Source organism: Botryllus schlosseri, chromosome 8, assembly GCF_051294905.1.
Source record: "Botryllus schlosseri isolate E-star chromosome 8, Bs_hap1, whole genome shotgun sequence".
In the NCBI taxonomy this organism is placed as follows: Eukaryota; Metazoa; Chordata; class Ascidiacea; order Stolidobranchia; family Styelidae; genus Botryllus; species Botryllus schlosseri.
Window position 1 is genome coordinate 7,821,630 of NC_137243.1, and position 15,448 is coordinate 7,837,077.

General features: G+C 41.1%; 4 protein-coding genes and 1 pseudogene across 4 annotated transcripts; 1 reads left to right on the plus strand and 4 right to left on the minus strand.

Annotated features, from left to right (window-relative positions):
* Positions 1-1,036: 1,036 nt before the first annotated feature.
* LOC145445428 (uncharacterized) lies at positions 1,037-2,247 on the minus strand. Its single transcript, XM_080323616.1, has one exon. It carries the CDS (start codon positions 2,124-2,126, stop codon positions 1,209-1,211), a length of 918 nt encoding a protein of 305 aa, XP_080179742.1. The 5' UTR covers positions 2,127-2,247; the 3' UTR covers positions 1,037-1,208.
* Positions 2,248-2,283: 36 nt separating this feature from the next.
* Positions 2,284-3,938, plus strand: LOC145445433 (large ribosomal subunit protein uL23m-like). The gene is made up of 4 exons (XM_080323620.1): positions 2,284-2,460; positions 2,989-3,111; positions 3,167-3,320; positions 3,385-3,938. Exons 1-4 carry the CDS (start codon positions 2,420-2,422, stop codon positions 3,559-3,561), a joined length of 495 nt encoding a protein of 164 aa, XP_080179746.1. The 5' UTR covers positions 2,284-2,419; the 3' UTR covers positions 3,562-3,938.
* A 609-nt stretch (positions 3,939-4,547) lies between these two features.
* On the minus strand, positions 4,548-9,025 carry LOC145445430 (ras-related protein Rab-21-like). The gene is made up of 6 exons (XM_080323617.1): positions 8,046-9,025; positions 7,928-7,987; positions 7,765-7,872; positions 6,614-6,677; positions 6,405-6,548; positions 4,548-5,021 (listed from the first exon to the last, which is right to left on the minus strand). Exons 1-6 carry the CDS (start codon positions 8,166-8,168, stop codon positions 4,855-4,857), a joined length of 666 nt encoding a protein of 221 aa, XP_080179743.1. The 5' UTR covers positions 8,169-9,025; the 3' UTR covers positions 4,548-4,854.
* On the minus strand, positions 8,260-9,854 carry LOC145445429 (3-hydroxyacyl-CoA dehydrogenase type-2 pseudogene; annotated as a pseudogene).
* A 46-nt stretch (positions 9,855-9,900) lies between these two features.
* Positions 9,901-12,222, minus strand: LOC145445426 (NEDD8-activating enzyme E1 regulatory subunit-like). The gene has a single exon (XM_080323614.1). The coding sequence runs from the start codon at positions 11,972-11,974 to the stop codon at positions 10,385-10,387; it is 1,590 nt and encodes a 529-aa protein (XP_080179740.1). The 5' UTR covers positions 11,975-12,222; the 3' UTR covers positions 9,901-10,384.
* Positions 12,223-15,448: the final 3,226 nt, after the last annotated feature.

Sequence of the window (15,448 nt, forward strand, 5' to 3'; positions counted from 1 at the left end):
CAAATTTGATTTAGTTATTCATGTCACATAATTGGTCAAGGAGTCACTGAGGCTAATCGAATAAAGGAATGGCATGAAATTCTACTTAAAATTGACAAAGTTCTAACTTTCCAAAACAATACTACTGCAAACATTTCTATGTTATTTCTCGTATGGTGCATCGCCTACTTGTCATATCATGGCAATTGATCTCAATACTACTTTCTAGTTGACAAAATCTAGAACATAAAAAGTTAACAGTCCAGGTTAAAAACCGATGAAGTAGGCGTAAAGTAGAATAGAAACATATAACAACTGAAGAAGTAGTTGAAGTAGACTGAATCAACTTGAGCACTTTGAAAAAGTTAAACCTCTGAAATTAACTCACAGTTGCCAGTAAATTCGGCCACCGGTTAATTCGGCCGTAGGTCACTTCGGCCCTAGGTAAATTCGGCCCTCCGAGAATATTGTATTAAAATGTATTACCAACCGTTAACATGAATTAGTTACATAATTATACTATTATCAAGTGGTAAATTCGGCCCTCGGAGAATTTTGTATAAAAACGTATTACCAACTATTAATGTGAATTAATTACATAATAATATCATTATCAAGTGATTTGGAGGACAGGGTGTGCGTATATCACGCAGTCATCGCAGATAACATGGATATTTACGGAATTTACCGAGGGCAGAATTCAATCGGTAAATTTGGCCCTCGGAGAATTTTGTGTAAAAATGTATTACCAACTATTAATGTGAATTAATTACATAATTATATTATTATCAAGTGATTTGGAGGTTAGGGGTTAGGGTTAGGATTAGGGTTTGGATTAGGGCTAGGATTAGGGTTAGGATTAGAATTAGGGTTTAGATTAGGGTTAGGTAATGTTATTGTAACTGTTATTGTTACCCCGGCCCTGGCCGAATTTACCGAGGGCCGAATTTACCAAGGGCCGAAGCCCGAAGTGACCTGTGGCCGAATTTACTGGATACCGAACTCACATATAGTCTCAAAATCAAATTACTCCAGGCACTGGGACAAGTCTAATACCAACGGAATTTCTCCTACATTAATAAAATACCGAAAAACATTGCAGCATAATATTCTTACAGTGCATACTTTTTGTTGATTACTTGGATACGGTAAAATAGAAATTTAAATATTCTGGAAGATTTGACAACATGATTGACGTTATATTTCCTAAAATCACAAATGAAAATATATTATGTTTGCAAATATTGCTTATGCAGCTCGATAACTTCATCAACGATTTTTTTCTCAATTTCTACACCATTTATGATCTCTTCAGGATCCAATGCAATACCCATTTCTGAGGTGTGTGTCACAAACAGTACTGAACGATATCTAGTTTTCAATATATTTCCAATGACTAAATTGTGATTGTATTTTAGCAATGCATCTTTCGCTTTACGTAATAGGATGCTTTCATCACTTTCCAATTTGAAAGTTACTACATAAGCGTTAGGCGCCCAATCTTGCACGATTTTCTTCAGAAATTTAGGAAACGGCTTCAAGTTCAGCAGCAAATCAGATGCAGATGACTGTATTTTGTGCTCAGGTACAGATTCAACGTAATAGTCTGACACTGCAGCAGCAAGATAAAGGATTGCTCTATTTGCATACGGACGCAATAAATCACATAACATATGCAGTAAATTCAAATATTCGATAGGGGAGGTGAACGGAACAAGGCAAAGATTACTCTTGTGCAGACTATAATCAGAAACGGCCTGGGAAAATTTTCGAGGTATATCATCGCTCAGCTCTAGTCCAGCCCCTTCATTTGTAGTGTTGAATATGTTCAAGAAACTCAAATTATTAGGCCAAGCATCATTTATTGTTCTTAGATAAGGAAGCTGACATCCGGTGCGATGTAAGTAAAAGACGACGAAACCGTTTTGCAAGAAATATTCAGCAGAAATTGCACCCCTTCTTCCAGTACTGAAATTTTCAATTGCTCTCACGCCGGCTTTTTCCATTTTTACAGATGTACCACCGCTGGTAACGACTGCTATCTTTGCTCGTTCGTTGTGCATATCAGCTAGGAATGTCTTGATATGAGAACGAACAGAAGTTTCGTTCTCCAGAGGAGGTAGTTCATGCTGGAGATTGTCAGCCATGAATCAATGTTACCATATCTAACGCGCAAGCAAGAGCAACCAACGCAGCTAGAATTAACGAAGACACAGTTGAATTGCCGAATTCATTCTGGCGGAATTCGGGCACAATGCTGCTGGTACTGGTGCGTAACGTTGCAGAGCTCAAGGTTTCGTAAAATTTCATTTTGTACTATGAACTGAAGCGGACGTGGTGTGTGGGGTAAACTATAGTAAAGTGGATTTCCCATCGACTAACGCAAGGTCAAATATACTATCGGATTTGCTGTTTTAGCAGCTGGCACCAGCCAGGGAGCATGTCTCGAATAAGAATCCCCGGCAAGCTTCCATTTCTCCGGTAAGCACTCTAAATGTTATTATACATGTATGTTTGTATGCTCCATAACATTAAATTTCAATTTATTATTAACAATTTCATAAGGCCTGTAGGCCTACATCATCCAATCAGTTGTTTTGTGTCATTATATGTTTGAAATGTTCATGATAAATAAAATAGGCTACTCACCCCCTCCTGTTTTTCATATATCGAGCTATTATCTAATTTGTTGGTGTCAACCCACCCCGTTCGTTAGCTATAACCTTCCGCCCTTATCCAACCCCTGTCTAAAGTACATCCTAACATCCCCAAATTATAAGCTGATATCAACTGATTTACCTCTCGCTCTCTGTTCCAACTACTACGGTAACTCGGTATAATTTTGACATCTCGTGTTACATATATGTCATCCTAGCTCATGCGGAAGTACTTTTCAATATAGCCATGCCTCACAAAATGGTCATGCACGGCATGTCGGTATCTCACACCTACCGTATTATACTGTTCTGTATAAATTTGGTCTGGTCTGATTCTGATATAATTTTTCAGGTTCCCTCCATTTTATAAAGGCGCACCCCAACGGAGACTGTTCTTCCCTGATTGGTATGTAACCGTGGTAAAACCAGAAGAGCCCATGCCTAAAAACTACGTCAAGTTCAATATACCTCACGAGTAAGTTCACTCATAACAAAGTTTAAACAACCCCAATCGATTTTTTCTCCTTCAGCATGACAAAATATGATATCAAGGAATACCTAGAGAAAATATATTCAATTCCTGTTGCGCATGTAAGGATTGCTAACGTTTCGTGGGTTAGCCAGAAAGATGAATACGGAAGTTGGCACTTCAGAGAACCGTTCAAAATTGCGCATGTGACCCTGGTAAGGCTTGTATTTGTACTTGTACTCTGTATTTTACCATGCGATATCTGAAACCTTATTTTAGGGCGAAGGACAAACCTTCGAATTCCCAAAACTTATAGCCGAGGAAAAGGATGACTCTGAACTATTCCCTCTGGAAGCCGCGGAAAAGGCTCGGGAAACAATCGCGCGATTGTCGCCAAAGGAACAGTCTGACGATATTAGAACGAAGCTAGGCACTGGAAATAGTTGGCTATCATGATGAAAGTTTTCTGAGGTGGAGTGGCAAGCTTCATCCATGACCCAATCCATAGTACCATTTGTTTACTGTTGATGTGTGGGTGCATCACTGCATCAGACACTGGGATATATCCGGTAACATGGCTGCTGAACTTTTCCATTATCGAGCAATGGACATATTAAGCGATTGCGTGGTAGGCCTATGTAATCAACGACACCTGACAAGGTTCATGACTGTTTCCATTGCGTTATAAAATTCATCTCAAGACTCAAGACATTTCTCTTTGTCTTAGCTAACCGTACTCTGCTTCATGTTCATCATTATTTCATGGTTTACCCGTGATGATACTCACACAGGGCGGAAGCAGTTACAGTAAATACAACAAAGACTCTGTGAAATGTTTATTTTCGTTTGCCTGATAGACTGCCAGTAGATAAGTAAGTGTAGTCACGTTGCTAGAAAAGAGCAAAAGCAATACAATAAGTCTCACCGTGAGGGAAGTGTAGACAGGGGTATAATCGGAGAACCCTCTACCCCCATCTCCTGATATACTTATTCCTTATTCTGAATGCATTCCCATATTGCCTTTAAAGAATTAAATCTTTATAGTTACCCGTACGTCATCCTAGATTATTCCCGCACCTAAATTTGTGTTTTCATTCTCTTCTCGCTTTGTGAGTAAGCCATTATTCCCATATAGGTACTGAATTGAATATAATCCGTGTAAATCTATATTTTAATTTACCGTTACTGGTACATGTTGAAGCTTACAGACGTTACCACAGCCAAATTATCTGATCCTTTTAGCATTTGGGATTTGTATGTAGATTTGATCAGACTAATCTATTGGAATTTAAAACAATGTGTGAATTTCAAAATAAAAGTCCGTTAAGGTCCAAGCACATAAATTAGGACGAATATTGTAGATCATGTTCCTGGCCCCTAGTCTAGTCCCAAATGCTGACACTGATTGCATTAACGATCTGGTGAAATAATTCCGACCACACTGCAATCAACAATATATATTATATAGAAAGAATGAAGAGTAGATAGAGATCAAATACGTCACCATTCGACGAAAGCCGTGCGGCGTTACAATCGATGGTCCAATCGGAATTAATAAAAGTGAGATTTGAGAAATCAGGGGGTTTGGGCGGTTTTCGTAAACATCATCAACATGCTATTGTGCATCCCGTTCTCCCGTAGGCAAAAAAATGGTAATGATTCATTCCCGCTGCCAGATCTGTGGGACGAAATTACGAAACCGACCTCCGCCGACGTGCATAAATTCCAACCGCATCAATCCGAAATAATCTAGGCGTCTCCGCCACCACCGCAGCACCCGCCAGATCTCGGCTGCTGCGCCGCCGCTTCCTCGTCGGTGACCACAACGACACCACGCCGGCTGGACGCGCGACCGGCAGAGGTTGAAGCTCTCGATGATTCGTGAATGCCCGATGACTGCTGAGTCTCCAGCATCCCTGTTCATTCAAATACATGATTTAGTTCGATCATAAATGAGCACCGAATTCAAACACAAAATGACCGAGACCAATCCATCCCAAGCGATTGCTAAAATGGACAGCCCTGGCAGCTGGTTACACTGCTGATGTCAGGATCAATTCCTACTGGTCATCAGTAATATAGTACTGCTACTTTTTCATAGTAATAAAGTAAGTTGCTTACTTGTACTACTCAATCAGAATCAAGTGCTAATGATTAGAGTACTTTTTAACTCACTTCGAAAGATGTTCTTTACTTCCAATTCTATGGAGATATATCCACTCATCCAGGTGCGGCCAGTAATGTAATACTTTTTTGCAGTCCTCAAGTAGATTTCGCTTACGTGCAGTATTTAGTCGAGTGGTTATGATTTAGGACTACTTCCACTTTTACTCAACAATTTTGCGTGTTTATGCAAAACTAGGCCGAGAATATCTACTTTTTTACGTACTTGGAAATTGCTACTTACACTTATGTTGAAATTTGCGACAGCACTTCTACTAGAGCAGTGGTTCTTAACCTTTACTAGCCTGCGGAACACTCACGCTAACCCACAAGCCTTCCCGTTCACGGAATGCTAAATGTTCGTTGAGTCATAAAGCAAAAAATCAACCACTGTACTGTACACATTGAATGACTCAACATCTAATACATTGCTATCGATTCCTGGTCACAAAACCAGCCGTGCATGGACAGAGTTAAAAGAACAAAACCAGTATATGATGAATATTTATTGCACATCAGTGTGACTTCGGCTGTTCCCTGTCAGATAGCAGTTCAGAGGTGAGAGGTTTCACCTTAGAAAGTGTCATCGTATTGTCGGTTGAAACACAACGGGCGCGATACCAGTCGCTTAATTGTAAATGAGCTTATGAATATTACAGCGTTATATGGAGGATATAGTAGATGAAAAGAATATAATTGAAATTCCCGCTTTACAACTTCGGACTTGTAAGGTTTCGTGCCCCCAGAAAAACCAGAAGGGTGATTAAAAATTTAAACTTCGTCGTTTGCAGTTAAATCACTTGTATTGCTCTGCTCACAACGCACAGGCAGGGCCAACTCCACACGTGAAAATCCGATATATCAAGTGGTTTCGCCTCAAAAATCGTCACAGCTCAAGTGGAAACAGTCCGAAAAACATTAAATACCAACAAAACTAGGCCCGGAGTACTTGATTTTTACTTGCTTGGAAATCGCTACTTTTACTTGAGTAGAAATCTATATAACTTTGACCTTAACTCGAGCACCAACAATGGCTTTTGCCACCTCTGAGTAAAAGTACTTGGTTAGATACGGCCAGCCACACGGGGCAGGCTACACCACGCGTTGCATTCATCTTCAAGAAACAAAACACTTACGCTTTGTTAATGTTAAAAATAAATCCTCAATTCCCTTATTCTGCTTCGCACTGGTGTGAATGTGCTTTGCCCCGACACTGGCGGCGTATGCTTCAGCCTCGGCGATTGTAACGTGACGGTCCTTTTCCAAATCTATTTTATTTCCTGTACGACGAAACATGTACACGTGAATGAGATATATTTCGCAGGCCGGTGAGTCTAATTCTTACCGGCAATTACCAAACTTATGTCTTCCCCGAGCATCTTCTTTAGCTCCTTCACCCAATTCTTCACCTAGAAGAAAGATATATTTCATGTATATACTATACATTGCAACATTGAAGTGTTGAAACGGCAAGGATACGGAGATGGTGCTCTGCCAGTTTCTTGACACTGCTGAGTCACGAACTCAGTAGCAATACCACCTCCGTCTAACAGAAGTAGGAACAGCGTAAATACAGGGCACACGTCAATACATACAGTTTAGAGAAGCGATTCTCAAACTGGGGAGCGTGAAAGCATCTGAAGGGGGGTGCAAAGATGTGGTCAAATGAAAAACATCTTCGCGCCTGGCGCGATCTAGCTCCAATTCAGAGTTATTGCTATGTGTACACTGTACAGTCCGAATTTCATATTTGAGAATTCCCTATCAACAATCATATAACCTTCTATGCCATCAAACTATCCAGTGAGATTGCTAGCACCTAGCATGCTGGTTGCGTTTTTCGATATGGCGATAAGGGGGGCACGAAATTTTTCACCATCATAAAGGGGGGACGTGTCCGAAGTAGTTTGAGAACCGCTGGTTTAGAGGGCAACTTGTGCCTAGAATGGCATGAATGACAAAGTGTTTTAGGAATGGAAGAACAAAAGGTGAAGTTATTAGATTACCATTAACTGTGATATATTCAATGCAATTTGAAAAAAAGCACAAATAATATTAGTATCATAATAATATTAGTATCATCGTTGGTCACTCAATCGGGAACCGCAACCTCCTAATCATCAGACAATTTTACTGTATACCTCATGGTATTGTCAAGGAGTCTGATAAAACAATGCACAGCAAGTTTGGCTCAATTCCAACCTGTAGAAGCGAAGTTATTGGAGTTGAAAATCTTGGATTAGAAAAATCGTATTTATTGTATATATTCTAAGAATTATCATTGAAAAACTTGAATACTTCACAATTCACTTCTACGAGCAGGAATTGAGTTAAATTATTTTTGCATAGTTTTTGTAGACAACTTAACAGTGTTACTATCACAGCTTTAAGCTAGGTAAGACAGAACACATATATGAACTACTGCATTATTTGTATCAATAACCTTAGGCATTGGTTTCGTCATGTGATGATTACTGGTGTCTAATCAATTCTTACTTTCTGGAATGAATCTTCATCTGTGATGTCATAAACTAATATAGCTCCGTTGCTGTCTCGGTAATAGATAGGTCCGAGCGCATGGAATCTTTCTTGACCAGCCGTGTCCTGAAAAGACAAAATGTTTTTGCTACGGCTGATTCCAAATATCAATTCAACTCACCCATATGGAGAGATTAACTCTTTTGCCGCCAACATTCAACTTTTTGTTCAAGAAAGATGCCTGAAAGATAAATCCGTGTTATAACGATTTCCTCGATTAGCATATCCATTGCGCGTACCTGCAAAGTAGTAATGTGTTTGTCGTTGAATTTATCCTCACAGTATCGGAGGACCAGCGACGTTTTGCCAACGCAGCCTTCCCCGAGCAGTACAACTTTAAAGTTTACAGTTCTTGAACCCATGATAGGGCGCAAAAAGTAGGTCTAAGTAAAGAACTCCCAGGAGCTTTCTCAAATTTCAACTAGCTACTATTGCACACATTTGAAAGGTGACCTGCAAAAGTAGCAAGGATTATTTTCTCCGCACCAACACGACTTTGGGATAATACGCCTTTTAGAAGTGACCAGGTACAAATTGGTAGAAAAATCAAATGAAGGCATGATTGAATGAGCAGAGACTTGAGGGGGTTCTGTCATTGGCAGTGTCACTATATCGTGTCATTGTCACAGTGTAGGCAAATTTTGCATCATGATGTGGAAAAATTTTGAGCTTTCATCCATGGAATCTTATCATAAATAATGAGTATTCTTATGACCATAGCACCAATCTTTGTGGATTTACGCATCATCACTATTGAAGAGTGTAAAACGTATTCATTTCTTCAAGTTCAATGCATTCTACAATCAAGTTAATTGGACGCAACATGACATACTGTCACAGACTATTAGCCCATCCCTAGAAGAGGCAGCGGCAAATTGACATCCTAATTCCTAAACCTCAGACACCATTTTCACATGGACACAAAATGAACGCAAGTCTCCCAAGATATAGCACAAAAATAAACATCAAGAAACGTAACAAAAGGTCAGTTCCCAGATCAAAGACAAGGCAAAATCTTGATAGCTACACAATTTCATTGAATCATGGACACACAGCATGGTTTAGGGCAGTGCCAATTGCAATTGCATGTCAGTATGGCCGGGTAATAATTCATGTCATCATTCGCCCCGGGCATATATCAGAATCGATAGCTATTTCATAGAGTCATGTGCATTGTGCATAATACTTTTTGCACTCACTGGCATGCTCCTAATTGTAAAACGACAACCTAGGGGTCAGCAGCACCAGGCTGGAAATGTGCCAGTCCATCTTATTCAATAACTAGGCCTCAAAGCACCATCGAGTCTAATAATTTCACCGTTCAGGTAAGAATTTTCAATGATAGTTTGGGCTGTCATCGCAAATTCGTCCGGACGACCGAAACGCTGTGGATAGGGCGTTTGTTGGATTAAATAATTCGATATCTTACTGGGAAGTTTCTCTAACAGTGGCGTCTGAAAATAACCAACGGATACCGTGTTAACCCTTATTCCGTGGCCGCAAAGTTCTCTCGAAAGCGGCAGCGTCATTGCGTTAATAGCAGCTACACTTGCAGAATAAGCCACTTGACCATATTCTCCTTCATGCGCCGCGATACTCGAAGTGTTGATAATCACTCCTCTTTGCCCATCCTCATCAGGCTCGTTTTGGACGGCTTGCGGCACGAACATCCGTATTGCATTAAACGTGCCTATCGTGTTGGTGTTGATCATACTCTCAAAGGACTCCAACTTCTGAGGAGTAGCAAAAGCTAAATGGTAGACGGCTTTCGCCATGGAAATCCCGGCACAGTTGATCAGAACGTTTGGCCTCCCAAACTCATTTTTCGTCATTTGAAACGCATCCATTATGTTATCGGTATCTGTTACATCACAAGGGCAGAATATGCTTCCATCCGTGCTGGACTGATCCGCGTTTTCCTCTTCATTCGGTAAATCCAGTATCGCTACTTTCGCACCTTGCTTCATGAGATAGTTGGCAGTGGCACGGCCGAGACCTCTGCCCCCGCCTGTAATCATGGCAATTACATTGCCGATTTTCAACACCATTCTACACGAGCGGACAGCTAGTTCTCGGCAACAATTTAGAATGAAGCTGTAAAAAAAGTTACACAAACATTGACGAGAGAATTGCCTACTATAAGACAGGAGTGTAGCCAGAAAGAAAGTTTGGTGGTTGAAAAGGGTGCAATCCCAATTCTAGACACAATCTGTTTTCTTGTTCATCAAAACAGTGAACATCCAATACTTTCAGATTGATATCAGGACATTTTTACCGCCAACGAACACGATCATAGCATTTCCATAGGTTGTCAGGGTTCTAAGTGGCTAAGTGACATCACTAGCTAGAACTGGCAACAGTACCCACACAAAAATACAAAACATTGGCATATTTATCATCAAAATTAAGTTAAACTGAAGTCTTGATCATATTATTGCCATTATTGCCCTTTCTCGTAGAGGTATTCGTCACGCCAATTTTCACCTGATCACTGGGCAGTAGGAATCGAATATAATTTGTTGTCCCCATGCATGATATCTCATGAAACTTTCGCTGTCCTGTTTATTCCAGAGACGTTTCATGCTTGGAATATCGTTGTAGAACAATTTAATCCGTTATAGACGATTGTATCATTAAATGGCACATACTGCGCGGTCACGAGTTTCACGATTTCGTGAGAGACAGTGCCACCCAAGAACGAAGCCACCGCATGAAGTTCAGAAGCCCCGTAGCGGGTCATTTCGTGAATGAAGTCGTCGTTGATGATCTCAGATGCGTTTGGAAGCTGCCATTCCTCGAGTATGTCTCTCGCGCATACTTTTAAACGGCCGATGTCCGGTTCCACGTCAGCACCGTTTGATCCAGGAAGCCTGCGGTGTTTAGTGAAAAATTTACCCAGTGCGCGAAATATCAAATACCAAGAGGCGTTCGATTCCGGATCGGACAAGAGAGTTTCAATTATTGACTTTGACGGCGATGAAAACTCATCAGCTATTGATCGAGACCGAACGACCCTTAAAAAGCATGAATTTTTGCAGAATTTCTTAATTTCTTGCGAAGATATGCGGCCATTTTCGATCCCAAGTTGCGAGCAGATCGAAGATAAATGTTCTGTGAATGCATTCCGGTCGATATCAGCTTGATGTTTGTAAACAGACTGTAATTTCACATACCGTTCAGAGTCTGATGTCATATCAGGTACATCACCCCGTAACGGTAAAAGACCTTGGCCTTCGTTGGACACAAATTGCTTCAATGCAGATACTAGTATCCAAAAATTCTTACTCGACAAAGACAAATTTGAGCATTTCGGAGCATTCAATATCTCCTGTACAGATGACGGAATCTTAGTGGCAATTAGTGATGCGTTTGTGTGTTTTACAGCTTCCAAGAAATTCTCTTCCTCTAATGCACCCCCAGAGTCTTTCTCTCTTACACCGGATAGTACGAACTTTTTAAATTCACTCTTTTCTTTGTAATTCCGTGGCATCTGACCTTTTTCAGCAATCCAATCTTCCAAGTATTTGTATAATAACACAACATAAGGGACGTGGGAATGTTCCTTGCTATCCATCGTGTCTAGGTTGAGTGAATCACAGAACTCGCGTAGCCCATCAAACGGTCTGTCTAGCCTTAAATCATTGTGAGCATTGTCAGGGTGCGAATCGACAATGCAATGTTCCGACAGGACTATTCGCGCATATCCGAGAAAGCCATTAGTTTGACACAAGACTAATGGTATATCGTTATCCCATAATATTGATGCCAGTTGTAAGAGTGTGTTTTCGTTTAGGAATCCAGACACGATAACTACAGTGAAGTGTGAAAATATCACAGAATTTCTTTGCAGTATTTCTTCCACAGTTTCTTCAATGGACTCACCAGTTACATCTGGATTAAGTTCTAAGAGTAATTCCGTGGATACTTTAGCTCTCGATTCACCGATTCTATCAGCTTCAAGAAAGAAATTGCTCCCTGCATCTTCGCCAGTCATTCGACTTGGGTCAATGATCGTGAAGGAGCCGACTCCGGCAAGAACAATGTTTTTTAATATCTCAGTTCCTGTGGCGGTCACGTTTATGAGACATATCTTGGCGTTGCTGAGCGATCTCTGGCCGTCATCACCCCACAAGCGAAGCTGCCTGTCGTACTTTTGCTGCTTATCCATTTCACTTGCGTGGCGGTGGTCGTGGCACCGAAATAAATATCCCACCAATGAACACTTCCTATTAATCCAAAGGAAAACAGAAAACCAGCAAACCTCAAGCTCAAACGCGTAATCGGGGTATTGCGCAAATACAAACAGCAAGCCTTTATGTTCGGTCACGGAGTCTGGATTCAGAACTCAGTAGTGAGTGACGTAACGACCATGTGACATCGGCAATTATCGCCACAAAATCTACGTAACGGATACTTATTAAAATATTTACAACTTCCCGGTCTGTGCACCACACACTCGGGCCCATATCGTTGAACTTATAACTATAGAGATTGTAGGATGGATCGACGACCCATCGTTCTTGGTTTAGATCCGTCACGCTTGACTTTGAGTGCAATTCAGTTCGCCAAAGTCCGATTGTCCTATTTTACATGTGTAAATGTATAGGCGGTTTCGGGGATACGTGGGCAAATTGAATGGCTTAAAAGGTTTAGAAATATTGCAGTTAGACGAATGAGATCTTGTATACCACGAAAAAGCACCAATGTATTCATTATTAACTAGAATTGACACTCATATAGATTCCGCAACAACGTTGAAATTTGTCTTATTTAAAAGTTGTCTTATTCAACACCTCCGTCAACGCAATTCCTCACTAATTGATGTACTGTCATTACATTCATGTTGAAGTTGTACGATCAAGGACTAACGCAAGGAACGTGGTCTACCACCGGAAGCTAAGCATTCCTACCTAGCCACAACTTACGTGGAACTAAGGCTACGCTACAACTCGAGCTGGTTTATCAGACGACATACGCCTTCTCTATGCTGATGGCTGTCAGGCAAGTCTCATCTATGATTACACGACGATTTCAACGGTTTAAATAGGAACCAAATATCTTGCGCACGGCTACCAAACATTTCGTGGCGATGTCAAGAGTCAATATACACTCACTCTCAAATTATTGCAACAACTTTGAGTCCCATAGGCTAGTAGAGAATCGGTAGTAATGGATAAGTCTTTATGCGATAACTGCATGAGTGATGGTTGATAGTCGCCGATACCGATACACCAATTAATGCGATCTGCCTAAATTAATTTGCGTGCATCTGCTGACTTCGCTGCAAGGTCAACAACTGCGTTATTCGGGCCGCTGTAGAGTGTAAGTGTAGGTAGGTAGGCTACTTGACGAGTAGGCTTTGCCTGCCTGCTAAATTTGCCTGAAACCTGTAGCAGAATCATATATAGTTGTATACTGTATGTATTATATCTCGTAATTAGATCGCGAAAATAACGCACCAGGGTTTAATTGACATAAAAGAGGGTATAAGATCACTTTTCCGGGAAATATTTAGGATAAGGTTTCGAATTTGCACAGAAACGTTGGGGATACCGATACGCTGGGCCTAATGGTTTTTGAAATCATAAGTAGATGTAACTGATAAATACTGCCTGTCATTTAAACGAACTGAACATTAAATGTTGAGTGCACTGCACATTGAGAAGCATGATATATAAGATTATCTTTAGTGACAATCTGGTTCGGTTAACGACGTCCATTTCAGTCATCTAACTGAAAGGTAGGCCTTCTTGAATGAAAGTATATTCCTTGTCCGTAACCAGCAGCTCTACGTGGCTCGAAATGTTATACGAGGCGGCTTCTTGGTGTGGATTTGCTTATTTGGTGACGCGGGTAACGGGAGCTTATGAACTTCACCGCAATTCTTGCACACCTTCCCGCACGCTGGGAAATAAAATCTTCACGTACTGGACGGATTTCGCCGCCACAGTACACACGTCACACATCCATCCTTCAAAGTTGATAACCAATCTTCTAATAGCTGCACAGTGCACACCGATGGACGCGACGATGGACGACGATGGACGCGCGTCACGAATGTGCTGTAGGCCTACTTTACTTATGCTAGGGTTACCATACGTCCTCCTTTTTGAGGTTTTATGAAATGTCCTCCGAGGACGCCTGTCCTCCTTTCTGAGAAAAAGTTGACCTTTTTTTTAAACAACCGACCACGAAGTGGGAAAAATTTACCATTTTTTCAGATTTTCCTCCGGTATCCTAAGTTTGAAAATTTTGAAAAAGTGTGTCCTTTCCCGATTTCATAATATGGTAACGCTAACTTATGCGCGTTCGATTTCGAGGTAAAAATGTAATTGAAATTTACGGGGTAGTGACAGCAATGAAACTGATACATAAACTTGGCAATTGCTAGTCGGTCAACACGTGTCTGTCATTTCGGACAAGATTTTATCGCCGTCGATCTTTTTCGGAGTGCCCTTCACGGGCTCGCATGTTGGCCGCAACTTTATATGTCTTCACTTTCTTGTTGTTTCTGGCGTTAAGATGGTTGGCGCTGAATGCCTGTGTCAAATAATCATGCACCCGCAGGCTGTAGGCCTACACACCTCTCGACTGACGCATCCCGCCGGACTCAAGCGATCCTATAGGAATATGACTAGGCCAAGTTTTTGCAACTTTTTTGCAACATTTTTTTACAGTTTCCGACAGCTTCGTAGATATTCATAATCTATGTACTATGGTGTTTTAAGCTGTTTGGAGGGATTTTAGAGTGCAACTTTTTGCAACTTTTCTCCATTTTTCGTAGCCAGTTTAATGCAACTTTTATCAAATATTGCGTAAAAATGTAAATGAGTGATTTGAAACATGCTATAAACTATTTTTAGTATGGTTCTGCTCTCTTCGATTTGCATAAAGAGCTATATCATGGGTTAGCTGCGGCTACGGCTACTTGATCGGTTGGTCGTGGGTTCGATCCCCGGCCGGGTCAGACCAAAGACTCGAAAAATGGTATCCGCTGCTATCCTGCTAGGCGCTCAGCAGACTGTTCGGAGTCAAGTGTACCTGTTTGATGCTGGTGTGATCAGGCTAGATGACCTTCACGGTCTTATCGGTCATTCTTATCTAATACCGAATACTGTGCACTTATGCAGTGTGCATGCATATTTTCTGTACCACCATCACTGCCGTTCGTTATGTATTTTGGTTCGATGAAAATAAAGACTCTCTCTCTCTCTCTCTCTCTCTCTCAGCATCCACGGATAACATACGGAGGAGAAAAAACGGGGGTGCGTATCGCATCTCCGTCGTTAAAAGCATCTCGATGGCGCCGGCGAAAACGAATACCTCCTTATCTCTCTCTCTTGTTAAAGTCGCCAAGAATGAGCTTTTCTTGTAATGCCTTCGGAAAAGTTTGCTGACCTTGGGGGTTTTGGGTGTGTTATTATACACCCTGGTTATCGCTATGACGTTTGGCTTTCTGGGGGAAAATTATTCCCGCATTGCGTAATTTTCTTGATGTGTGCCTGGAAAAAATGAAATTTTGGGCGGTTTCGTTAGACCGTTAAATGGCGAAGTAACAAATTTGACGGGGAGATAGCGTAGTGGCGACGATACGCGCCTATCAATCTGGTGGATCCGGTTCGATTTCCGTCGGAGGTTTATC

Coding starts and splice junctions, on each gene's coding strand:
- LOC145445428 (XM_080323616.1), bottom strand. CDS start 2,126: ATGGCTGACAATCTCCAGCATGAACTACCTCCTCTGGAGAACGAAACT.
- LOC145445433 (XM_080323620.1), top strand. CDS start 2,420: ATGTCTCGAATAAGAATCCCCGGCAAGCTTCCATTTCTCCG. Junction 3,112..3,166: donor AAGTTCAATATACCTCACGA/GTAAGTTCACTC, acceptor TTTCTCCTTCAG/CATGACAAAATATGATATCA. Junction 3,321..3,384: donor AAATTGCGCATGTGACCCTG/GTAAGGCTTGTA, acceptor ACCTTATTTTAG/GGCGAAGGACAAACCTTCGA.
- LOC145445430 (XM_080323617.1), bottom strand. CDS start 8,168: ATGGGTTCAAGAACTGTAAACTTTAAAGTTGTACTGCTCGGGGAAGGC. Junction 6,549..6,613: donor CATAAGTTTGGTAATTGCCG/GTAAGAATTAGA, acceptor TTCGTCGTACAG/GAAATAAAATAGATTTGGAA. Junction 5,022..6,404: donor ATTTTTAACATTAACAAAGC/GTAAGTGTTTTG, acceptor TTGAATGAACAG/GGATGCTGGAGACTCAGCAG.
- LOC145445426 (XM_080323614.1), bottom strand. CDS start 11,974: ATGGATAAGCAGCAAAAGTACGACAGGCAGCTTCGCTTGTGGGGTGAT.